At 37.4% G+C, this 27,210-nt stretch overlaps 2 protein-coding genes across 2 annotated transcripts in view; one reads left to right on the top strand and one right to left on the bottom strand.

Annotated features, from left to right (window-relative positions):
- Positions 1–2,428, top strand: part of LOC114462269 (junction plakoglobin-like) — a 31,869-nt gene extending 29,441 nt beyond the window's left edge. Inside the window, exons 15-16 of the mRNA XM_028444981.1 lie at positions 253–391; positions 1,302–2,428. Of these exons, the coding sequence (XP_028300782.1) occupies positions 253–389 (137 nt within the window). The 3' untranslated portion in view covers positions 390–391; positions 1,302–2,428. The remainder of the gene's footprint in view (positions 1–252; positions 392–1,301) is intronic.
- A 1,924-nt stretch (positions 2,429–4,352) lies between these two features.
- LOC114469540 (Kv channel-interacting protein 2-like) lies at positions 4,353–26,323 on the bottom strand. Its single transcript, XM_028457119.1, has 9 exons — positions 26,020–26,323; positions 10,074–10,172; positions 9,881–10,005; positions 8,792–8,861; positions 6,567–6,637; positions 6,342–6,449; positions 6,147–6,251; positions 4,972–5,034; positions 4,353–4,899 (listed from the first exon to the last, which is right to left on the bottom strand). The coding sequence occupies exons 1-9, from the start codon at positions 26,090–26,092 to the stop codon at positions 4,852–4,854; spliced, it is 762 nt and encodes a 253-aa protein (XP_028312920.1). The 5' UTR covers positions 26,093–26,323; the 3' UTR covers positions 4,353–4,851.
- Positions 26,324–27,210: the final 887 nt, after the last annotated feature.

Genomic DNA, 27,210 nt, shown 5'->3' with positions numbered 1-27,210 from the left:
TGCACTCCATGGAGTTCATTCCCTTATCAGTCTGCTCCTCTTCAGCTTTAATTCCTCCACTTCTTTTTTTTGCCTTACATGGTTGGAATATGTTTTGTTTCTGAGATTTTTTAAAAGATTAGCAGCACCTCTCTCCCTGACCACAATCTCCTGAAAATATGCTCGAAATGTGAGGAAAAGATACATTTGTATCTCCAACAGAGGCAGTAAAAGTACAAAGTAGTCTTTAAACCAAAGCATTGTGTGTTGCAGAGTTAGATGCTGGTTTCACAGGCTACGGAGTATATGGAGGAGACAATCCAATGGACGGCATGGATGGAAACATGATGCAGGAGGATTTCCCATCCAGCATGAACTACGACAGACAAATGTACTCCGATCCATACTAAAGGTTAGTACAGGCGGACGGGCTGTGTAATGTCCCATTTTTACATCACAGGCAACATAAAAACAAAGGAACCTGATTAGAAAACAACAGTAAAGTGAGCAAAGTATCAAGAATACAGGAACACATTTAGACCAGGGGTTCACTTTTGGATCCCGACCCACCAGTATAATGAAATCATTGCTATTTTTTTTTCTTTCCATAAATATGCTATTGCATATTATTGTATTGTGATCTCGGTGTATCGTCCCACCCCTAATAAAGACATTTTGTATCTGAACAAACGTTGCGCCAGATTTAGCAGTAAGTTAATTTAAAACACGTGTCAAACTATGACACGTGCCAAATCTGGTCTTTTGGAGCATCCAATTCGGCCTGCAGGAGAAAGTGAAAATGACAGAGAAAACATGAATCATTGTGTAGAAGAAACATAACAATATTTGCAGGGCTCACAGTTTTCCCGGCACTTATATTGCATGATTAGTCATTTTCATTGTTAAACATTTGGAAAATACTCAAAATTCTTACCAAATCCTTTGATTTTTCTGAAATTATTACATATTTCTCTAAGTTATATAAAAATTGATCATAAAATGTAGGAAATTTAAAGTGAAGATCCTGTATTTATTACCTATTGCTTAGATATGGTCGGTTTCTTACATATTTTGTAATTTATGTATACATAGAAATGCTAACTAGGACACAATAATGTTGAAATTACTCAATCTGGATAAAATCTGTGGCCCACTTGAGATAAAACTGCTTCATATTTGGTCCCTGAACTAAAATGAGTTTAACACCACAGATTAAAAAACGAGATCGAAGCACAATCAGATTTTTGTTGAGAACATCAGTAGAACAAACACCTGTTGTTATTTAATGAAGTTTTGTTTATTTGTTTGTTTGTTTTTTATAGGAAAGCAGAAGAAGCAGAGAAAGGTGTAACAGGACAAAGAGGAGGAGGAGAATTTATTCCTTCTGCTCGCCGCCTGATGTAAGATATACAATTATCACCGAGTATGGGACTCATAACCTTAACAGGGCTCCACTTTTTGTTTTTATTGCCTGAACTTGTTTCCGCTGACGTTGCTTGTAGGTTTCTGTTAGAAGGCGTGCATGAGAGAGAGTGTGCGTGTGTGTGTGTGCGCGTGCGCTGTCGGGTGGGTAATCTATGCCAAAGAGATTTGACTTTTATGATAAGAGTTGAGCTTCTGCTTTCTCACTGTATTTTTATTTTTAAGAAAAAAGAAACAAAAAGAAGATAGTTGTAAACACTACCAGAGGAGCTCCTCGTGCACCTTCTCACCGCTCTGCTTTACGCCTTTGTAACACAAACTACTGTTTGCTCTGCTCGCTCCTGCTGAGGCTGTAGTTTAATGGGAGTGAACAAACGGGGAAAAAGGGGAGGTGTCTTGGTGTCCGCCTGACTTTTAAAGATAACGTTAGATCAGATTGTGAGCCTGCTTTTAAAATATGCATTCATTTTGATGGATTATTTAATTTCTGTTGATATGACAATTCAAACAATGTTATAATAAGTAGGAGATGTGACTAGGATCATTTTCATTAAAGTGTTTTAAAGTCACAGCAGTTTAGGCTCAGAAATGTCCAAAACACATTATAAACATCATGTTTTTTTGGGTTTTATGCATTCATTTATTCATTCATACTTAAAAAAAAAAATCCATTTAAACCTTTTTATCATGAGTGGGAGATTTTCGACCTCATGAATGCTTCTCCAGCCCGCCATCAGGGTGATTCTGTCTTTCTTTTTTTTTTAAGTTTCACCTTTTTTGTAAGATATTTTCTGGAAAAAGATTCACATTTACTGGGAAATATTAACACGGATGTCTTTGATTATAGACCAAATTTTTAAAAAAAAAAAGAGTTGAATTGTGTGCGAGTGGTGTGACGAATGTGTCCAGCGGATTGTGAGAATCATTAGTCAACACACATTTACCGATGCAGCAGCGAAACTACTGACTGGGAAATTTGTCTTTCTACTTTAATAAGAGTTTTTACTGAAATTTTGTTTAATAAAAATAAAGAATATATTAAACCTTTTCCCGTGTCTTGAGTTTGATGAGAAAAATTTCAACCTTCAGATTTCGCAGGGATTGCAGTTTAATGCAGGTCAAAGTGTTTCCACTCCCATCAGTGATTATTTTGAGCGTAAATTTCAATGTTGGCACAGTTTTAGTCCTTTGATCAAAACTGAATTTAGTTTTAATTTCACTTTTGTAAAAATAACTCTTAAATTCTAGATAACTCCTGATTGGCTCATTTAATGTCAAATCCACCTCAGATTAGATAAAATTGGCTCTGATTTTTTCCAGTTAAGATCAACAGATGTTTGTTTTTAGACTTTTCTGTATTTTCGTTATCAATTTGTGTTTTTAGAGGCATTTGGGTTGGATTTTTTTCCCTTCATTTCGTGTGTTATGGGAGTCATTTGTGTGTTTTTGGACTCATTTTCGTATTTTCTTGTCATTTCATGGGTTTTTTGAGTCCTTTAGTGCATTTTTATTGTAATTTTGTGTGTTTCTTTTTGTATTTTCTTGTCATTTACTGTGTTTTTGTAGTCGTTTAAATGAGCTTTGTTAACATTTTGTTTGTTTTTTTGGACTCATTTAGTGTCTTTTTGTTGTTGTTTTTGTGCCAGAGGTCATGAGTTATCTGTTGGAGTAAAATAGTTTAATTCCATTAAATTATAGTTGGAACAGTTTCATTATTTTCCTGTAATAGTTTTTCTAACGAGGAGTGACAGGCAGAGTAATACCCTCTCAAGTCAGTAGGTGGCAGTAAGTAGCATTTAAAAGTATATTATGATAATAATAAACCCCAGATTTCAATGTTGAACATGCATTCATTAGGGACATTAAAATTAAATGAGAAAGTACAAAATATACACTAAATCTGATTAAACTGTTTATACTATAGTCTTGTTGCATAGCAAATTTTTTATTTGATTCCATATTAAGGTTGTCAATAGGGGGCAAATCAGGTCCATCATGCACGCAAAACACTACATCATATGTGTCAAACTTGAGGTCTGTGGGCCAAATACGGCCTTTTAGAGCAGCCCATTTGCAGGAGAAAATAAAAATTAGTGAAACCATGAATCACATTGTGTCTCCTCCAAACCAAATACATACATCCAATGAAACGCAACAATATTTTCAGGGCTCTCAGTTTCCCAATGTATCACATGATGGCTGTCAGAATTTCCAAATTTTCAAATATCTTGCAATTTTCCTGAATTTATTCCACAAAAATTTCCCAAATTAAATAAATATTGATCACGAAAAATTTAAGCAAAGCTCCTTCAGTGACTGATATCTGTCACTTATTGCTGGACATTGTTGGTGCTTTACATACTTTGTTTCTTGTTCTTACATTTTGACATTAATGTTGAAATTACTAGTTTTTCCCGCCTATAATCTGCACCCCACTTGAGATTACACTGGTCCGTGAACTGCAATGAGTTTGATACCCCTGAATTAAATGAACACATGATATGTGAGTGGTGATGCCTTTAAAGACTGATGCCATGTTTATATCATTGCTACAGTGTAAAGGTGTGTGTACAACATTTTGAGTGTTTTCACATTTGTTCCGCATATTTGCAAATCCAGGCTTTCCATTTAACGACAAACTCTAAGACATGCACTATTGGAACAGTTGACATTTATGAAGTGAACACATGGTCACAGGTTGAACTGTTTGTTCATCTTGAACAAGCGTCAAACTCATGGCTCGGGGTCCATATCCGGCTCTTTGGAGCGTCCAATTCGGCCCGCAGGAGAAAGTAAAAAATGAGTGAAAACATGAATCATTGTATAAATAGAACTCAATAATATTTGCAGGGGCTCACAGTGCTTACAGTATATCGCATGATGGCAGTCATTTTTAATGTTAAACTGTTGGAAAACTCAAAATTCTTACAAAATTTTTACATTTCCCTTGATTAAATAGAAATTGGTCACAATCTAGGAAATCTAAAGTGAAGATCCTGTTGGGGCTGATATCTGTCACTTTTTGCTTGGATATTGTTGGTTTCTTACATATTTTCTATTTTATGTATAAGTAGAAGTGCAATCTAGGGTCCAATAATGTTGAAATAACTAATTTCCCCACATAGAATCTGTGGCCCCTGAATTAAAATGAGTTTGACACCCCTGATCTTGAACTTCTTTACGTTCAGACTCATTCTAAAGCCTCACTCGTTCACGATCCAAGGTCATCTACACAAACTCAGTCGCCGTCCAGCATCATTTCTCTTCTTGTGCTCATGTTCTTCACTAACGTGTTTTTATTAACAAAAAAACTTGGGGAGGTTCATGTTTCCTCAAGTCCAAACCTTTGGAACCTGGCACCACCCGGTTCGGAACCAGCAACCCTCAGGCTGGGAGCTGGGAATTCAGAGGAGTTCCTCAAGGAGGGAAAACTTGTATCTCTGTCAGTGTTCAGATCACATGATCAAACATTTGCATTGACTGCATGATGTTCTCGTCCTGGATAAAAACACAAAGGAGAAGTTCTGGAGCGCTGTGGTGGTGAGTTAAGACGATTGCGGTTTAGCTCACCTTCTGACACGACTCCAGGAACTCTTCCACTGTGACCACTCCATCGTTGTTTCTGTCCATTTTCTTAAAAACAAACGCACTCTTACTTATAGCCATGGAGTCAAGAGTATTGATATATTCTACTTAAGTAGAAATACTGTTTCTTGATTGAAATTGTACTCAAGTACAAGTAACTCATACAGAAAATACTCCAGTCCAAGTAAAAAGTAGCTCAATTAAAAAGTACTCAAAGTTAAAGTTACTAGTTACTTTCACCCCACACATTTATTTATGGTAATACTGTAAATCTTGCATCTCATGTGTAAACTTAAAAAGAAAGAAACAAAATATTGCACAACTGGAACTTAATTTATTTTCCACAAATGAATCTGTATAAAATAAAAGCTTTGTCAAAATGTACAATTCTTTTTTTAAAAACAAAAACACCAATTAATTCAATTCAAATTAAATTAAATATGAACAGGCTTGAAGTATAGCTACATTTATTAACTAAGAAAATAACAGGCAGTTGTAATTATTGTAATTTTGTATAGCTTTGTTTTCATCTTGTGTGGTTTTTGTTGTTTTGTACATTTTTCTGTTATTATTTTAGTCATCTTTTGTGTTGTTTGAGTAAGTTAGATTTTTTTCAGTTGTGGGCATTGATGTACTTTAGTGCAGGGATGGGCAACTTTTATCACAGCAGGGGCCAGAGTACAAAGGGTTTTTGTTGTTTTGTATATCATTTCTCATTTTGTGTGTTTGTTGTGGTTTTGTGTGTTTTTAGAGTCATTTTGTGTATTTTTACCTCAATTTTGCATAAACTGTCATTTTGTGTATTTCTATCTTCATTTTTGTCTATTTTTGTTGTAGTTATTGATATTTTGTATATTTTAGTTTTCAAATTGTGTGTTTTTCTGTTTTGTACTTTTTTGTGTATTTTGTAGTTAGTTTGTGTATCGTTTGAGTACATTTTATTTCTTTATTTTGGTCTTTTGTGTGTTTTTGTTGTCACCTTGAGTATTTTTGAACATATTCTGTGTTTTTTGGAATCATTTTGTGTTTTTTTGGACTCATTTTGTGGATTTTTGCAGTCATTTTATGCGTATACTTTAAAAGTCGCACAAAAGGAGTCCGAGGGGCCCCCGGGGCCTCCAGTTGCTAATGCTGCTGTTGTGTAACTGCTTGAGTTTTACCTGAAAGAAGCTGTCCACGTGCTCTGCCGGGGCGTTGTCCTTCATGGAGGGGCATGTGTATTTCCCCATCATATCATAGATGGAGTGGATAATGTTTGTCATCTCCTGAACAAACACAGAACAGAAAGAAAGCAGGGAGTGACATGAAACTTGGTGGGGGATGGGATGGGATGGGATGGGATGGGATACCGGTACCTCTTTGGTGATGCAGCCGTCTTTGTTGCGATCGTAAAGGTTAAAGGTCCAGTTGAGCTTCTCGGTGACGGAGCCTCTCAGAATGATGGAGAGATTTATAACAAAGTCCTGAAGCACGAATAGGAAACTATTCATCAGTATTAGAGTTGTGCCTTACTGAGGGGAGTAAACGTTTAAACATGAAAATGATATATTGTTTGTTTGGTGAGCAGAAAGTGATCTCACCTCAAAGCTGACCGATCCATTGCTGTGTATGTCAAAGGTGTCAAACAGGAAGTGTGCATATGAACTGGAATCTGGAATAATGAGATCATGAATAAGATAAGAGCACTCAGAGCAGGGTTGGGGTAATATATAATTGTAATTGTGTAGTTTATAATTAATTACAATTATGATGTAATAATAATTATAATAATAATGCATTTCATTTGTAACGCACTTTACATTTGTACACAAATTTCAAAGTGCTACAGGGAGTGAGAACAGTAATATAAAATCAAACAAAGAACAATCAAGATAAAAAGGCTAAAAACAATCTACAGACTGTGGAGCCCTAAGGTGGTCAGGCAGGGTGTTCCAGAGCCTGGACGCCGATGACCGAAAAGCCCTGTCACCCATGGTTTTCCCCATAGTCCTGGGGCAATGGAGGCGAAAGCTGTTAGCGCTTCAGAGGCATCGTGATGGTGTGTGGATGGTCAGGAGATCATTGAGGTACTGAGGTGCAGATCCATGAATGCATTGGTGAGTGAGGAGGCAGATTTTGTAGTGGATGAGTTGTTGGATTGGAAGCCAGTGCAGGGTGTGAAGTACAGGAGTGATGCTGTCGTATTTCCGCACCCTCATCAGGACTCTGACAGCACTGTTCTGAATGAGCTGGAGCTTTTGCAAATACCTGCCAGAGATCCCGATGAGTGCATTGCAATAGTCCAGCCTGGAGGAGATGAACTTGTGAATCAACCTTTCTGCATCAGCAAGAGAGAGGGAAGGGCCTCTATTTTAATGAGGTGTTGAATGTGTGGGACAAATGATAGCTGATGATCCATTTTGACACCCAGGTTGGTGATTATGGGAGAAACTGTGGTGTTCTGGCAGAGAAATGAAATACTGGTGATAGAGGTCAATTGAATCTGGTGAGGGAAGCCAATAAGGATAACTTCTGTTTTTGAGCTGTTGAGCTGAAGAAAGTTTTCTGTCATCCACGCCTCTATCTCCTCCAGGCACAGTGAGAGGGCAGGTGGTGTGGCTGAGGGGAAGGATATAGAGTCCGTCCGGATATAAAGCTGAATATCGTCTGCATAGCTGTGAAATGAAAGTCCGTATTTGGAGATGATGTTGCCTATTGGGAGCATATATATGTTGAACAGCACCGGACCAAGAACGGACCCCTGGGGCACTCCACTTGTGACCTGCTGCAACTGGGATTTTGCATCACCAAGGACCACACACTCGGTCCGATCAGTAAGATATGACCGGAACCAATGAAGCAGCCTCACTATTGTCATCCGTTTTTTCTTCCGTCGTTGCTAACTCCTCCTACACCGTTTGTCCAATTTTGACAAATAAGCTACCAAAATTGTTTTTAAAAGTCCACAAGATTTATGCTTATACTTTTAGAATTTGTAACTTTAAAGTTCAGCTTTTTCAACTTTCAAGCCCTTCATCTCAAGCCATTCTTCAACAGATTTTGGCCATTCAACCTTCAACCCATTTCAGCCTTTTTCAACCTTATTGCTAACATTCAGCTATTGCTAGATCGGTGCTAATGCTAGGTTAATGCTTAGCTAATCCAAGTTTAATGTCAATGTTAGGCTAATGTTATTGCTAATGCTAATGCTAGGCTAATGTTAATGCTAGTTTTGTGCTAATGCTAGGTTTGTACTAATGCTAGGTCAATGTTATTGCTAGGTTAACGCTAATGCTAGTTAAATCTAATGTTATGCTAATGCTATGCTAAAGCTAGTTAATGTTTATGCTGATGATAGCTAATGCTAAAAAATAATATTAGCCAATGCTAATGCGAGCTAATGCTAATGAAAATTATTGCTAATGCTAATTAATGCTGATTTCACCCTCACGTGCATTTTCTTCAGGAAATGCAAATGTTGTAGTTAGTATTGTAATTGAAAAAAGCTTTAGCTGTTATATTCATAATTGAATTGTAACTGAGTTCAGATAATTTACTTTGTACGATAAAAAATATAAATAAACTGTTATTTACAATTTAATGAAACGTAAAACTGGGGAACCATGTTATAGTTCTATGGCCTACACATACTGTACGTAGTTAACAATTATTAAAATATGTTTCAGATCAAGGTAACAAGAGATGAGAAACAAATTGGACGATAGATGACATTTCTTAGTGTATTTTACAGCTGATTTAAGACATGGGTCAAACTGACCAGTTATCATAAGTTAATTATGCATAGCCAAAAGTCAGTGTCACTGACCTCCCTGAGGGAAGAACTGTGAGTAGATGCTCTTAAAAGTCTCCTCATTCACCGTTCCACTGGGACACTCCTGCAGGAATCAGACATGGATCAACAGTAGGTTTGATTGACAAACACACTTTCAGATAATGACTGCGAAGAGATGAAGAGATCATCATGACACTTGTAGGTGAGAAGCATCAGGCAGTGATGTGAACATTTTCTCCACTCCATGGATGTGAACAGGTAAAAGATTGGAGTACCCAAGCTTGTTTCAGTGGCTAAGTGAAAACTTTCAATTTGTTTCCTTTATTTTATAAATGCTATTAGCCTTTGATTAAATCATAATAATAATAATAATAATAATAATAATAATAATAAAAAACAATTCGATTCATCTAGCCCAACTTTAGAGAGACAGGTTAAAAGGTGACTCAATCCAGTGTCCAATACTAACTCAACTCAAGTAACTCAAACTCCAAACCACTTTTTTTTTAAATTTATTTTGTATTTGGGTATGAAGTAGTGTTGTTGATTGATTCTTTTTGTTACTTACTCGTAAAACCAAACCGGAAAGTAGAAATTGTCTTGCACTGAAGCTTTTATATTTCGTTTAAACTTTTGAGTGCACTGTTTTGGATTGCTTTTAGATTTTGCGCCATTGTTGTTGTTCTTCCCTCAGGACATTTGCACTATGCCTGTAGGTGTTATTTTGTATTATAGTGTATTATTCTAATTTTTTAAATTGGTTGTATTTTTTTTTAAAGGTTTGTTGTGTTGCAGAATTGCATTATGGTGTATACAATGTGTATAGACTTAAAAAACAAAACAAAACAACTTTACTTATTTTTATTTATTTATTTGAGGGGGACAAAGTCCACTCTTGCCTAGGGCACCGAATGACCTACAGCCGGCCCTGTTCAGGAGGCACATTAGGATTTACTGATGGACTCTGAAAGGATTTGATCAGGTGTCAAAGTTAAAGTTACGGGCCAGATTCAGCCCAGTCTATGCATCCAATCCCATCTGCAGCAACAATAATTGTTGAACTTGAAATGAAACTGGATTCCTGAATAACAATGGAACGAGGTTGAAAACTCTTAAACTGACGTTTTTGAATGAGCGGTAAAGCACTTGCAGCTCTTTCTTGCTGAAATTGGTCTGCTGCACGAGTCGGTCGAGTCTCTCTGGTCTGTAGCTCACTGTTGCCAGGTCACTCTCATCCGTGATGCTTCCTGCACACAGAAAGTCACCAGCTGTAGTTCATGAGACCCATTTTAATCTGTTTCCTGACTCTTGCTACCTTGATTAACTGAAGAGCCAGAACTGGAGTGAAAGCAGGGCAGCAGCTTCAGGAAACGCTGCTTTATCGTCTTCTTGATTGGCTTGGATGCAGCGTTGCCTGGCAACAACAAATCAGAGCAAAGATTAGAGACAGCTGAAGCTACTGACGTTGTGTAAACATTGAACACACTTGAACTCACTCTGTAAGTACCCCTTTCACTTATTTGTGAGTCCAAGTACCCGACTACAACATTTGCTCAGAATACTGTGAAAAACCACTATAGAGCATCATGATGGAATGAATGAGTAATAACACACATTTTAAAGCCTGACTTTAGAGCCCATCACAGCACAGAGACTACCTTAGTAAAAGTAACCAATGATCTCCTCTTAGCCTCAGACAGAGGGTTGGTGTCAGTTCTGTTGCTCTTAGATCTCAGTGCAGCCTTTGATACAGTGGATCATCATCTACTGCTGCAGAGACTGGAAAGTGTTTTTGGGATTAAAGAAACGGCGCTATGTTGGTTTAAATCCTACCTATCAGACAGGCCCACTTTGTTCATGTTAATAATCTCTCCTCAGCGCACGCCAGAGTTAATCATGGAGTTCCACAAGGTTCAGTTTTGGGACCAATACTATTTACATTATATACTGTATGCTTCCACTAGGTAAGATTATCAGAGAACATAATATACATTTACATCGCTATGCAGATGATACACAGCTCTATTTGTCAATGAAATCAGATGAAACTCATCAGTTATTAAAACTCCAGGCCTGTCTTAAAGACATCACATCCTGGATGAGCCATAACTTTCTCCTTCTTAATCAGGATAAAACCAAAGTCATTTTATTTGGTCCAAAACACCTTAGAGAGAAATTATCAGAGCAGATAGTGTCTCTGGATGGCATTACTCTGTCACACAGCACCACAGTAAAAAACCTTAGTGATTATCTTTGATACTGACTTATCCTTTAACTCTCATATTAAACAAATCACAAGGACAGCCTTCTTCCACCTCGGTAATATCTCTAAACTAAGGAATATCTTGACCCAAAGTGATGCTGAATCTATGCATTTGTTACATCTAGATTAGATTATTGTAGCCCCCTACTCTCAGGATGTTCCAGTAATTCACTAAAAAGTCTCCAGTTAATTCAGAATGCTGCAGCCAGAATACTAACAGGTACAAACAGGAGAGAGCATAATTCTCCAGTATTGGCTTCCTGTAAAATCTAGAATAGAGTTTAAAATCCTCCTGTTTGCCTACAAAGCTCTACATGATCAAGCTCCTGTGTGTTAGTGCCCTATCGTCCGGGCAGAACACTCTGCTCTCAGTTTGCTGGTCTTCTGGAAATTTCTAAAGTGTCTAGAAGTAGAACAGAAGGCAGAGCGTTCAACTACCAAGCTCCTCGCCTTTGGAACCAGCTCCCAGTCTTAGTACGAGAGGCTGCTACTCTCTCCACCTTTAAGGCTAAACTCAAAACCTACTTATTTACTAAAGCTTATACTGTATAATAGCATTAACCTAACCACAAGGAACAAAGCCCTAATCCCTAAAAATAGGAATGAAAAACAAAGATTATATAGTATAACACTAACATTATATTCAAATACGATCCACAGATCTACACAGAGCTCTAATGGGCTACAATGGGATGATGTCCAGTCAGATACAGTTGTGCCGGGTTGTAGACAACCCCCCACTTCTATACCTCGTTGCATAACCCATCATACTGCTCGCACTGCTTCACACCATTTACACTGATGTCCACCCCATATATCATTACGTGCAACCAGTACAAGACAAAACCTCGTCTGTAGTGGTAGCATTTTAGAGCATAAAGGATGCCGACGTTTATTGTTAACCTAAACACTAGGAACGAGTGTAGTAGTTGCAGCAAAAGAACACACATCAACACACCGGAGCAGCCATTTGCGGCGCCCTCATATTTAGGTGAAAAAGGGATAGAAAAAAAAAACAGGAGGAGAGGTGAGGGGAAAAATGGCCTGTTTGAAACTGATTTCCCTAAACAGAGAAGGCAGTGTAAAACCAGGGGGAAAAAATGCTTCCGCAAACGTAAATTTAGGCAGAAAACAGTCAAAGAACACAAGACCATGCACGTGGGTAAAGTTGGGTAGGAGGTGGGCTGGGGGAGAGGGTCCAGGCGGGTAGGAGAACAGGACAACTAATTAATTCCATTATTCCAGTTTTGGATGAGTTGCAGAGAGAGGCTCTTGTTAGACTCACAGGACCAGACAAAGCAGCAGCAGGGAGAGATAAGGGCGGAAGGGAGGGAGAAACGGAGAGTGCGACTACTTTCGTTGAGAAGCAGAAGAGAAGACAGTGTATCATAGTGTATCATGTTTTTCCTACAGTCTGTGCCTTCTCCTTGCCCTCTTTCAGTTTCAGTCTTGATGCTGGAGCAGGCGGTTCCTGATCGATGGTTCGCGTCTCAACTCTGGAACACTCGGATGGACTATCCTATCCTATTCTGTTCACTAACCCCAACCAGTCGAAGCAGATGGCTGCCACCTCTGAACCTGGTTCTGCTGGAGATTTCTTCCTACAAAAAAGGGGGATTTTTTCTTCCCACTGTTGCTAAACGCTTGTTCACATGGATCTTGTTGGGTTCTTTCTTTCTTATTATGGACTCTATTTTGTTAAGCGCTTTGAGATGACTTTGTTGTAATTTGCACTATATAAATAAAGTTGAATTGAATTGAATTAAAAGATTTTGTTATGTAAATAATTAAAATTAAACAGTATTTAGTGCCTCCTGAATGGATTTATTTTTAGTTGTTCTCATTTCCAGTCATCTCTTGTCGAGTGAGTGAGCAAGATTGACTCTTGTGTTTTTAGTTCATGTTCAAATCAAAATAATTTCCATTATCATTATTATGAATATCATATTTAACTAAAAGTAAACATTATGAAAGCCCATTTTTTTTAATGCTTTTATTTATTAATTTTCCACTCTCTTTCTCAAGTACCCCCTGTAGTGCCATCAACGTATCCCCATTTGAGAAACACTGGTTTATACTGCCTTAGCTGACTGTGGATTGGTTGCCATGAGGGAAACACTGTAAGTTTATGGCAGGGCTCACAGATAGTATCAGGTGACAACTCAAGGCAAATTTATTTCTATAGCGCATTTCATACACAAGGAAACTCAATGTGCTTTACATGATAAAACATTCAATTGTTTAAAATCAATAAGAACATTTAAAATCATCAGTAAAATCAATTCAAATCATCAACAAACACATTACATCAACAACATGACCATAAATCTCTCTCTCAATCATACGCAGTAGGGATGTAACGATTCACTCAACTCCCAATACGATTCGATTCACGATACGATTCTCTCACGATTTATTTTACAAAATGGGACTGTACATAAATGACTGAAAAATATTCCTTTATTTAAACAATGCAATTTAACTAAAAATAAATCTTGAATGAAATAAATAAAAGAATAATACAAATGAAGAAGAAGCCTATTAATTTAAATTATGGTTCTATAGTAAACAATACAAAACTGCATAATAGTTCTTTTTCTTTTTAAAAGTGCAACTTAAAATGTATTTTGTGCCTTAACAATTGGACTTTAAAAAAAAAAAAAAAAAAAAAAAACAGTCTGCATTGTATATGCGTCATATATTTGTTTGGACCAGCAGAGGGCGCTGGTAACCCAGTGGTCGGTTGGCATGCAGATATCTTGCAGTGAAGAAGAGATGCTATGCTAGCAGACAGAGCTAATAGAAAAACGTGACTGTACAGATATTCACGTAACATTACAGATATTCTTTCGGTGCTAAAGGGGTAAGGAATCATTTATGAACATATTTAAGAGTAGAAGGCGGCCAGAAAGAAAGTATTAGCAGATTACGCCCGCCGCCAACACCTCTGGATAGCGCCCTCTGCTGTTTAAATAAAGTACTGCGATTCAATTTTCACAGCATCGATGTGAACCTTGATACCTATGAATCGATTTGTAACTGCCTTACGATTAATCGTTACATCTCTAATATGCAGTAGAGAAAAAAAGTGCCTTTAACTTTGATTTAAAAATGTTCACATTAGATGCTGACTTCAGCTCTTCTGGCAGTTTGTTCCACTTCTTTGCAGCATAACAACTAAAAGCAGCATCACCATGTTTACTGTGAACTCTGGGCTCCACTATCTGACCTGTGTCCATAGATCTGAGAGACCTGCTGGGTTCATACCTGACTAACAAGTCACTGATGTGTTCTGGACCAAACCCATTCACAGATTTATACACCAGCAGCAGAACTTTAAAGTCTATTCTATTAAAGTCTATTTAAAGCACACACTGATTCTCTCCTACAGCCAGAAAGCCTTGTGAAAAAAAACAGAGAAGAATACGTGGCAAAGGAGACAGTCATAGGCCAGGACCAGAAATGAGGAACAATGTGTGAATTAAGGGAAGAATGGAATAAAATAAAAGGGCTAAAGTGAGCATTTTTTAGAATCATATTGTAATCTGGGAGAAAACCAAGAGCACCTGGTGGAAACCCTTAGTTTGGGGACAGCTGGAAGTCACAGCACCAAACTTTTTCCGCATTTTGTTATGTTTCAGCCTTATTCCAAATTGTATTAAGTTCCTTCCTCAAAATTCTACACAAAATAACCCATAATGATTGTGTGATTTTTATTTTTATTTTTTTTTATATTTTTGCAAATTTAGGAAAAACAGAAAACTAACAAGTCACATTTGCACTTTTCCCACTATGTCAGACTCGCCATCGATAAGTGAAAATCTATTTTCAAAGGACCCGATGAGCACGTACGTCGGCCTTACGTAAACATATCATCAGAATGATGAAATTAGGAGGACCAAGAGTTAAGATGATCCACCCGGAAGTTGAAGCCAAAAAAAACATTGCCCACAATATCTTTAACATAGCATAGCACTCCACGTCCTTATGATTGCAGCTTTGGGACTTTGGGCTATATAACACTCACGCACTCTTCATTGATTATGACTGTGTTTACAGGCACTCTGTATATTGCATGGCCAATGAAGTAATAACTCGTGTTACTTATTACGTATGAAAGTTTGCTGTTCGGTCCCTGGTTTTTTTTCTTGCATGTCACGCCTCCCCTGAACAACTCTGTCGCCCCCCAGTGGAGGTGCACCCGACATTTGGACAAGCCCTAATCTAAAGGAATCCCCTCAGAGGTTTTCTCCACCTGATGATACCGAGGACTAGCCCTGGACTCAAGTTGCTTTCCCCTGGTGATGAACACGGCTTTTCTCTTCATGTAGCTTTGTGCTGAGCTTAACGTTAACCGCCTGCTGAGCAGCAAGCCGAGTTTTCAGGATCTGTACTTCTTCTAGTGCAGACTCATTTTCTTTTTGGAGAAACTCCACGTTAGTTCTAAGCTGCTTGATAATGTTGGGTTGATAAGGATGATTAATGTGCCTATGTTTAAAATCACTTCTCTTCAGTTTACCCTGGAGATTCCACACTTTAGCTCTTTCTGCTTCCAGTTCATCCCTAAGGTCACCCAGACCGACCACATAGGTCATTTTGAGTCTCTCATGCTCCTTCTGCAGCATCTTCAGGTTCATATGCTTAATGGAGTGGTAGACGCGAGAGCCCAAGCCTGCATAGGCCGACGCAGTAGGATCCGCATACAGGCGTACACGGTCCAGTTCTGACTTTCGTGCATTGTCCTTAGCAATATATTTCTCTTTTACCTGCCGTTGCTTTTCTAGATTTTCTTTAAGGGAGCTAATTTCTTTCGCAAGAGCACTCTTTTCAGTCGCAAATTTGACCCTCTCTGACTGTTGGATTGCTTTCAAGGAAGCATTTTCTTTACGCAGGTATTCCAGCTCCCTCCAAACATTTGGGTCTGTAACTGGTGCAGGCATACAAGCCCTGGGTTGTCCATATCTCACCATCTCGTCATAGGATGTGAATAGCTGGAATAACAGTCCTGTAAGTTTTGTTTAAAGTTCTAAACAGTGTGTGTAGCAGCCTTCAGCAAAAGCTTCCTACTGCAGCAGCAATATAGAGTGACTGAGACACTGAAGGTACTTTTTTCTTCAGGGTTCTAAAATCTCCAAGTCATTATGATGTCATACTGGAACCAATGAGCAAATGGAACACAAACTAACTTCCCACACGACAGTATCTATATATATATATATATATATGTATATGTATATGTATATATATATGTATATGTATATGTATATATATATATATGTATATGTATATGTATATGTATATATGTATATGTATATATATATATATATATATATATATATACACACACACCGTTTAGGCAATTATGAATAAAAAGTCTGAATATATATATATATATATATATATATATATATATATATATATATATATATATATATATGTAAGTCCTGCTGGTGCGGTTTCTGCTGCACAGTTGCTCCCTGTTGCGGCCGGGCGGGCCTCTTGGGGCCGGCTTGCGGCGGGGGTTACCCTCTGCACCGCTGGGGTGTGTTGCTGGCGCCACGCTGTGCCTGGGGAGTGGGGGGTGCCGCAGTGCTTTGTGGGGCTGGTATAGTACCACGGGGTGGGTTTCCGGCCGTGCTGCTTGGCGAGTCCCTGGGGCCCGCAGTGCTGCATACCTGTCAGTGCTATCTACCCTCTTTGGTGGCCCGCTCTATTGACGGGCCGGGCTCACATCAGACAGGCCTCCTACATGGAGTTCCAGTGACTGGGGGTGCTGTCGATCGCCTGTTGGGTCCGTCTCGCTGTCTGTGGGCCAATGGGTGGGACGGGCACCCTTGGCTGGGGGCTGCTGCACCACACCAGGTGTGTGCCATTGGTGTGCCTCCCTCTTGCGGTGGAGGCCATCACCTCATGGCGTGTGCTGTCCCATGGGTGGCGGGGCCTGGGCTTCTGTCATTGCGCCGTCTCCTGCTGGATGGTGGCCAGTTCATGGGCATGGGGGGGCTCTCCATGAGGGGCCTTGCCCGGAGGCTCACCCTTTGGGGTATCCGGTGCCGGGGGGGAGCCCTCAGAGTCCAGTGGGCTCAGCCATGCCCTTGCATGCCTGCTGGTGTGGCGTGGGGTGGTCCTTGCTTGGGCAGTGGCCTGCAGGGGCTGGAGTTTGCGGCACCGCCGCTTTGAGGCTGTGCACGCTGCATACCAGTATGATGTCTGACTGGGGCCCCCGGGGGGCTAGCACAATTAACTAAGGCTAATCGTGCGAGCAACATTGATGAAGAGTGATCTAGGGCGCTTGGGGGCTTGGTGGGTGGTCTGGTGGGGCTACTTGCAGGGTTCCCTTAGTGGTCTGGGTGGCCGGGGATGCGGCCGTCGTCCTTGGGCGCGTTGCTTATCGAGATCCTGAGGCCCATTGTTGTGCCATTTATCCGTGACCATCACCTCATGTTGCAGCATGATAATGCACGGCCCCATGTTGCAAAGATCTGGAAGCTGAAAACATCCCAGTTCTTGAATGGCCAGGATACTCACTGAACATGTCACCCATTGAGCATGTTTGAGATGTTCTGGATCGGTGTGTGTTCCAGTTCCTGCCAATATCCAGCAACTTCACACAGCAATTGAAGAGGAGTGGACCAACATTCCACAGACCACAATCAACAACCTGATCAACTCTATGTGAAGGAGATGTGTTGCACTGTGTGAGGCAAATGGTGGTCACACCAAATACTGACTGGTTTTCTCCACATTTCAGGGTGGCCTTTCATTGTGACAGATTAGACAGATATATGAGCAATATTTGTGAGAAATTGGTCTTTTGCTTTTGTGTATATAGAAAATGTTCTAGATCTTTGAGTTTAGCTCATGAAAAATGAGAGCAAAAACAAAAGTGTTGCATTTATATTTTTGTTCAGTGTTTATACAGTATATGGAAGTTTGAATATTTATAAGAAAAGTCTAAGTATATATAATATACAGGGCGACTGTGGCTCAGGTGGTAGTGGGTCGTCTTCTGCTCGAGAGGTTGGGGGTTCGATCCCAGTAACTGACTATGTGTCGAAGTGTTCTTGGGCAAGACACTGAACCCTAAGTTGCTCCCAGTGGTCGACTAGCGCCTTGCATGGCAGTCCTGTCCCACTGGTGTGTGAATGTGAGAGTGATTGGGTGAATGAGCTGATATGTAAAAGCGCTTTGAGACTGCTTCAGTGTGGTGATAAAGCGCTATATAAAATCAAGTCCATTTACAGTATATTCAGACTTTTCTTATATATATTTAAAGTTTTCTTATATCCACGTTCAAACTTCCATATAACAAATGTCTAATAGTTTTATTTAAATGACAATAAGGAAACTATGTGACTTGCTTAGTTTTTTATTTCTGGCTTATCATCTATGCTATGTTTAGTTTGTATTTATTAGTTGTATTTTTATTTTTGATGTTCATGTTTTCTAAAAATGAAAGAACTGATCAGAGACAAAGGTATTAAGGTTTTTTTTAGAGGTAATCTAAATGAGCGGCGTAATTTACTGTGATGTAAAAGGGAGCCTCTTAAAATCTTGCTTTGGGCGCTAAATGGCTTAGGGCAGGCACTGATTGAGGAAGAAACTAAAGCTCTGTGAGGAAGACACTTTGGAGCGCAAAGATGGGTTTTCACCAGCAGAGGGCAGCAGTGGATTAGTCTCACTAAACTACTCACAATTATTCATACACACCCACTCATTTACTCACACTGACAATATTTTAACAAATGTCAAAATTGCTTTGTGGAATGAAATCGAAAACCAGTTAAATGACTCATTAAAGCACACGTGTCAAACTCAAGGTCCGGGGGGGCCAATCCGGCCCTTTAGAGCATCCAAATTTGGCCCGCTTGAGAAAGCAACTATGATAGAACATGAAACATTTTCTAAATTTCTAACTAATTCAGTTGTAAATATTTCAGCACCTCCAAATACACAAATTCAATTAAAACCCACATTATTTGCAGAGTTCAGTTTTCCAGTTCTTATATCACAAGACAGCAGTTATTTTTAATCTCAAATTGTTGAAATAACTAAGTTTTTCCAAAATCGGGCAAATTTTCTTCAAATTATTTCACAAAAAATTTCCCCAAATTCCCAAAATCAGGGAAATCTAAGTGAAGATCCTGCAGGGACTGATATACTCACATACTTTATCATTTATATATCATTTATATATGGAAATGCAAACGAGGGCACGTTCATTTACATCCAAAAATCTGTGGTGCCCATGCGGTAAAACTGGTCTGTATTTGGCCCCTGAGCTAAAATAGTTTGACACCCCTGGATTAAAGTAAGAACTGAATAAAAACTGATGTTTCTCCAAAGCAGGACATTGGGAGGCATAAACTGAAGTTAGTTCTAATCAAGAGGGTTGAGAAGTGCAGTGCATCCCAGTGTGTCAATAATGCATGTGCATCACTTCACATAGCACTGAAATGCACCGTGGGGAGAAAATCAAGGCTGTGGAGACTTGAGGCTGTGAAACATTACTTTCACATGTAGTGCCATCAGTATTCCCTGATCGCTGCCATATCTGGCAACGATGCTCTCTAGAGGCATCTCACACCTTCCAGAATGGCTGCTGGATCTGCTGTTGATATATCTCTGTCAGATACCACAGCACACCTTTAGGTGACTAGTAAATTCCATGTTCTTGATGGGTCACAATATGCAGATACAGTATATGACACGTGTAGAAATCCTGATATAGAAATGATCAACACTAATACTTGAAGGTAAAATCCTACACTGGGTTCACGGCATTTGGTGCTATGTAATTAAATTAAACTAAATTTGATTTTGATTTGATTTATTTTTGATTGATTTATCTATTTTGATCATGGAAATGACAACTTAAAAACAGATAATAAATTAAAATAAAATAAATTAAATTAACATAAAGAAATAACAACAAAACAGTATCTTGCATCTTCAAATTCATAAGCATCTCAGTTTACATGAACAAAAAGGAGTGGGAAGAAGTATAAACTTATCTAATAATACTACCCCTTTAAATTAAATTAAATTGAATTGCATTAAATGGCATTACATTAAATTAGATTAAATTGCATAAAATTAAATAAAATTAAATTTTTTGATGATAAAAAACTAAATAAAATGTAATTTTTTTATTTGATTTCTTTTGATTTGTTTATTTATTTCGATCATGTAAATGACAACTTAAAAACAGTTTGAAATAAAAATAAAATAACATCAAGAAATAACAACAAAACAGTATCTCGCATCTTCAAATTCTTAAAAACTTGTCTAATTCTCCCCCTTTAAATTAAATTAAACATTTCATTTAATTTAATTCCATCAAATTGCATTAAATTGAATTAAATTAAATTGCATTAAATCAAGTTAAATTTAATTTCATTAAATTGCATAAAATTAAATTAATTCAAATTAAATAGACTAACACTGATTGGAAAAATCCTGAAAGTCCTAAAATCCTAAAAACATTTTAGAATCTTTCTCCTCCCATAGTGAGCGTCACAGGGATTATATCTGTCATTTTTTTAATTTTTTTTTTTATCTTGGACATCATAAATAAAAGGATTTTTATTACATAATACACAAAATAATTCTGCTGCACAGATAACACCTATACCAGAATATCAGATAAACAGCTATGGATATTTTAAGAGTTTATTCTAATACAGTGGTTCCCAAACTGGGGCACGTGTACCCCTAGGGGTGCATAAGCACATTGCAGGGGGTACTTGGACAGATTTAACAAATGATTAAAAACTGTTGGAAAATGTTCCTATAGTTCCTTTTTAGGGTTTTTTTTTTATTCTGGGGATTATTCTGGTGCTTGTTGACTGGTTTTCAACAATGGTAAGCCCCTGCAACGTGTTTTTTTCTTCCCTGTATTAATCTGTGGTAAATCATTCATTCATCTTCTAAACAGGCTTCACCCAGATTACAGTTTAAGCGTATAGAGGCCTGGGCTAAAGCTTTATTGAAAATTCACATTGAATTGAAAGATTAAACAGTAGGGCTGGGCAATATATCGAGATTGAAGATATATCAAGTTTTCTATTCTAGCAATAAAGAAAACGACAATAATGCCTATAATGATGCTTATATTTTTTATATTTTATTTTGTATTAAAATACTAGTTTTAGGAGTCGCTGCTTTCGCTACTGCTCAGATCAGCATAAAATGCACAGTTAGATGGATTTCTGAGTGCATCCTAACCCACACCTTCCCCTAAACATCCACACTACAGAACTCACTCACACGTGCTGTCCCTTGAGTCCCATTCGCACGGGATAAGTATTATTACTTCTGCTTTTTATGTGACGCATTCGCACGGGATAACCGAAGCCTGAGATTTTGCTGAAATTTACAGATATCTCCCGGATATGATGTCAACGCGCTGTGTGTTGCGTAACATTCGCTCACATTATTTTCAACACGGCGGGCGCTAAGAAGAAAAGTAGGCACTGGACGCAAGAAGAAACCTTAAAATGAATCGATATTTCGGGTGAACAAACAACATTCTTGGCCAAAAGTAAATAAACGTTTGTCCCGGAAACAGAACAATGTGTAATCACTCATCAGATCCCGCCCATTTCTGTTAAAATCACAGATGCCTATTTGCATTGGGTTAGTATTATCACAGGAGCTCGGCGTGCATCAGAATATAGTAGGTAATTTGCCGGGTAATTTTTTACTTTACAAATGACTGACATGGCCGATTCGCATGGTATTAACTTCACAGACATTCTCCGCAATTATTAAACATCGCATGTGGTCCCGAGGTAAAACTAATCCAGTACAAATAGGGCTTTAGAGGAGAAAAAGCCAAAAGTGGCACATATTGTGCAGTTGTTTGTTCATAAATGTGCCTGTGTAGCATTTTGCATCAGCAAATATAATCCAGAATAGTTTCTTTAGTCTGACTTCATATGGAGATTTATATCATATATCGCCATTTTGAGAAAAAATATTGAGATATGAGTTTTGGTCCATATCGTCCAGCCCTATTAAACAGTATTTTCTTATCCTCTCTTTTCTACTTTTTTGTACTTTTTCTTACTTTGTCTTATCATATATTTTCTCCTTCCAAGATTTTTTATTTTTTTTAATCTTATCTCAAGATGTCTTCTTCTATGCAGTCATATTCTGTTATACCTTGTCTGATCTCACTCTTAACATCAGTTAATCTTATATCAGGTCGATACATCTTGTCTCCTTGTATCATATCATTTTTAAATGTGTTACATCAGATTCCTTTTGTGCCAAAGCTGGCACTTGAATTCTATTACCATACACACAGAACAGAGAGGTGGAGGAATAGTCTCCCAGTAGAAGACAAAGCCTAGGCTTCATATTTCTTACTTAAGGTCATTTGATCCTCTTTTATAATCATTATTCACACAGTAAAGCATTGAGAACATTTAAAAGTCCTTCTCTGCTATCAGAGGATGATACACTGCAGTGATATCCTTAAATCAGGATTACATTTAGTACATGTTACTGTAATTCAGTTGCTTTTATGGGTACTTGTACTTTTTGGAGTATATTTCTAAATCAGTAATTGTACTTGTACCTTAAGTACATTTTAAAAGAAGTAAAGTAATTTTTTACATTTCTACACCCAACCGTTGCTCAGTAAATTATTATTTTTTTTGTTTTAAAATGATCAACGGACATTGTGAAACTACAAAAAATGAAATGACCAGACAACAATCAAATGCAGCACATCATGGCTGACCAAGCGGATTAAATGTAATGCAGGTTATTTTCTCAGAGCATTGCCAGAACATACAGTAGGTATAAGGCGAAAGTATCATAATCCAATGTAAACTTTGCCTACCTTTTTATACATGATGTGTTTACTGTATGCAAGGGTGCTATTGAGGGAGATTTTGGATCTTTATTATTCAATCAAAAAAAAACTTTTATAATAATAATAATACATTATATTCAAAAGCCCTTTTCGAGACACTCAAAGACACTTTACAGCATAAAAACAACAGCAGGTACATTGATTGAATAAAATATGACTCAGAAAAAATAAAATAAAATAAAATGAGATTCAATAAAAAAAAAAAAAAAAAACATTTTCAATCAAAGAAAAAAAAATGTTCAAATGCAATTAATTGGGTTTCAAATATTTTTGGTTTTTTATTGAAAAAATGTTTTTTATTGAAATGATTAAAAAAATGTATTATTATTAAACGAGGGGGGGTGAAAGTAAGTATTAACCTTTTCAATTCAGCTCAACTTTATTCATACAGTGCAAATTACATTAAATAGTCATCTCAAAGCACTTTACTTTGAGTATTATTTAATTGAGCTACTTTTTACTTGAGTATTTTATGTAGGATTTACATTTACTTGTACTTGAGTGCAATTTTAATCAAGTATCAGTACTTCTACTTGAGTACTCTATCAGTACTTTTTACACCTCTGATCATTGCATTAACACAGACTTTTAACAACAATACCTGGATGTCAAAGTCATGCATTGTCATTATTTACGACACATATTTGTAGCCTTGTTTGTGGGACGTCATCGTATTTAATCTGTCAGCATTTTTTTTCAGCTGGTCCAGTTTTTGCGCCTCATACTGCGTCACTTTTCATCAAAGGATTTGTTCTTGTCCTTTGAAGTGATGCCTCAGTGTTGATGCAGTGTTTTTTTTTAAGCGTTGAACTACTGTACGAGTGATGACTGACTGACTGGATATTTGTACTTATTTCTTGAGTTATTTTTAGGGATAAGCTTCTATTTAAAGAATGTGCACACAAAGCAGAAGCATGTGTGTAATGGAGGTGGAGGAGGATTGTTTGCATGAAAAAAATAAACGTCTTTCAAGTTCAATGAAATAAAAGAACGTCACTGATCACACATGGAACCACGTTTAATTTTCGGTGACTAATTCTGTTTTGCTTGCTCACTTTTCTCCTCCACTGGGCGTCTGGGCGATATATCAAGAGTCAAAATATGTCGAGATTTCTGATTTGGAGATATTGAAAATTACAATATGGCCTATCACAATAAATCTTTATTTTATACCTTAATTTCTAATAAAATACTCGTTTTAGGAGTTATTGATTTTGGTACTTGTCAGAACAACATGAAAAGCTTATCCCAAATCTACCACTAAACAAGCCACACTACAGAACTCACTCACACGTGCTGTCCCTTAAAGGAGAAAAAGCCAAAGTGGCACATATTGTGCAGTTGTTTGCTAATAAATCATCAAATTTAACCAAGAATTGTCTTTCTGGTAAGACTTTATTGAGTTAGAAATATTGAGATTAATATTGTCTATCGCCTTGTTGAGAAAAAGTATCCAGATATAAGTTTTGGTCCATATCACCCAGCCCTAGTTGATATCAGTCATCCTAATGACAGCAGAGCAGACTGAAAGTAAAAATGCTAAATGTTTGCATGAACCACTCAGTTGTGATGCTGCTTCTAAAAAATGGCTTTGGCCAGTGGTGACTTTTATATACTGCCTTAAATCATATTAATGGATAAACAGATGGATGATACAGTGCACAACATCCTTATTCAAACTGAAAAAACAAAAATACAATAAAAAAACCCACAGAGGATTATTTTCCCACTTTCAATTTTTCCGAGGTATCCTCCTGCCATACACTGTTCTGTTTTTCCAAGTCACACTGTTTTGTTTTTAATGTATAACTTTAAGTCACACACTTGCTAAAAGAAAAGATTTTGTGTGTTTTTGGACTTCACGGAGACCAAAAACAAAAAATATTGAGACTTTAAGAGCTGTATCATGTTTTCAACAACCATGTAAATGGAATTAATGAAATTTGAATGAATTTGGTAGATGGGTTAGCACTGCTGTCTCGTGAAAGGTCAAGCTATATGGTTTGCCTCTATGCTACTTTTTTTTTTTTTTTTAACAACAACAAAAAAAAACTGTTTGCATGTTTTCCCAAAGTAAATTCCTCTATAGTCTTTTTCCACCCCCCCCCCCCCCCCCCCCCCCCATAAAGTTTCTTTTACACAATATAAATTTTGAAGACGTGACTTAAAGTAAGTGTCATTGTACTGTAGGGGTGTCAAACTCATTTCAGTTCAAGGGCCAAATATGGACCTCAGGTTTTAGGCGGAAAAACAAACAATTTCAACAATAATGTTCCCAACTATGCACTTTCAGTTATAAGTTAGACATAAAGTATGGAAGGCATCAACAATATCCAAGCAATAAGTGACAGACACTTAGATGTCATTTTATTTTTCTTTTGTTGACCGATTTTTTTTTTTATTTAATTTGGGGAGATTTTGTGCAATAATTTGAGAAAAATTTACAACTGAATTACATGGCAATTTACACAATGAATCAGGTTTTCTCCTGCGGGCCGAATCGGATGCTCTGAAGGGCCGGATTTGGCCCCCGGGCCTTGAGTTTGTCACACGTGTTGTGATGGATGGATGGATGGATGGATGGATGAATGGATGAATAAACTAATGAATGAATAGATGGATGAATGGATGAATGGATGAATGAGTGAGTGAGTGAGTGAGTGAGTGAGTGAGTGAGTGAGTGAGTGAGTGAGTGAGTGAGTGAGTAGATGAATAGATGAATAGATGAATAGATGAATGAATGAATGAATGAATGAATGAATGAACCAGAGGTAAGTAACCCTTTCACCAGTGACCTAGTAGGGCTGGGTGATATGGACCAAAAGTTATATTTTGATATTTTTATTATCAAAATGGCAATATACAATATAAATATTGATCATTTTATTTCAAATGAAGTCTTACCAGAAAGATAATCATATATATATATATATATATATATATATATATATATATATATATATATATATATATATATATATATATATATATATACATATACATATACATATATATATATATATATATATATATATATATATATATATATTGTAATTTTCAATATCGCCTAAATAGAATATGTTATATAAGTTGAAACTCGCTAGTTATTGTTACCTGTGAGTGGATCGAAGGACCTGTCCATCTCCCTGGAGTCCGACAAACTGTGGTCCTGACTCCTGGACTTCATCCTCTGTCCTCCGTATAGTCAAAGCTGAGCGTGCGCGTGGGATCCGTGCGTGAGCCTCACCTACAACCTGTGCGCGTTGTCTTCCGTTCGCATCTCATCTCTGTGCGCGATGGCAACTTCAGCACGCGACACTAAACACGTGAAATATGTGCAAAACTTGGTGCGTCCGCGTCTACATTGAGACCTGGATGAGAGTTGTTTGTAGTTCGAATCTGATCCACAGACTCAGGACAGTCCATGTGGGAGGAGACAGTAGCACGAAGGGTCCACGCCTCTGTCATCACCATGATGATGATGATGGTGATGATGATGATGATGATGGTGATGATGATGATGATGATGATGGTGATGGTGGTGAGAAAAAAAAACCCACCAACCATCACCGTTTGTGAATTTTTTTAATGTTACTTTTGACCACATTTATAGCAATTTGTGATATGTACTTTCCTCATAAAAAATATAATGTCAATGTTAATTCTAAATCTAAATGTAACATTTAAATCTAAATGTAATTTCTAAATGTTAAATGTAAATCTTAATTGTTACATGTACATCTTAAATGTTACACTAAAAATCTAAATGTTAAATGTAAACCTTAAAAGTTATATTTAAATCTTAAATGTTGCATATAAATCTAAATATCATACCTAAATGTTAAATATAAATCTTAAATGTTAAATCTAAGGGCCTACACTGTGGGCTTAAAAAAAAAAAAAAAGTCTTACAAACTTAGTACGGTTACAAACTCAATATGGTGCCATGGACTGAGTTTACATTTGTACTGAGATTGTCCTATGTTATTGCTAATGCTAATGTTAATGCTATAAGCTAATGCAGTGCAACGCTGTCTGTCTGTACACGATTACTATTACTATAGGACAAGGAACAGGTGATTCAATTTTGGTGTTGTTCTGGCTACCAGAAAAAAAAATATATAGATATGTACATCCCATACCTTTCCCCATCCACACTGTGGAACTCTTGTTAAACACTGGTAACTTGAAAAGTTATGAACGGATTTTGATGAAATTTTCAGGAAATATTGATAATGGAACAAGGAACAGGTGATTCAATTTTGGTGATGTACTCCGCCCCTTCCCTTGCAGTATGGCCACAGA

This window comes from Gouania willdenowi, chromosome 1, assembly GCF_900634775.1.
Source record: "Gouania willdenowi chromosome 1, fGouWil2.1, whole genome shotgun sequence".
Classification (NCBI taxonomy): Eukaryota; Metazoa; Chordata; class Actinopteri; order Blenniiformes; family Gobiesocidae; genus Gouania; species Gouania willdenowi.
The sequence above is the reverse complement of the archived record's forward strand: the minus strand, read 5'-3'. Positions and strand labels throughout refer to the sequence as shown.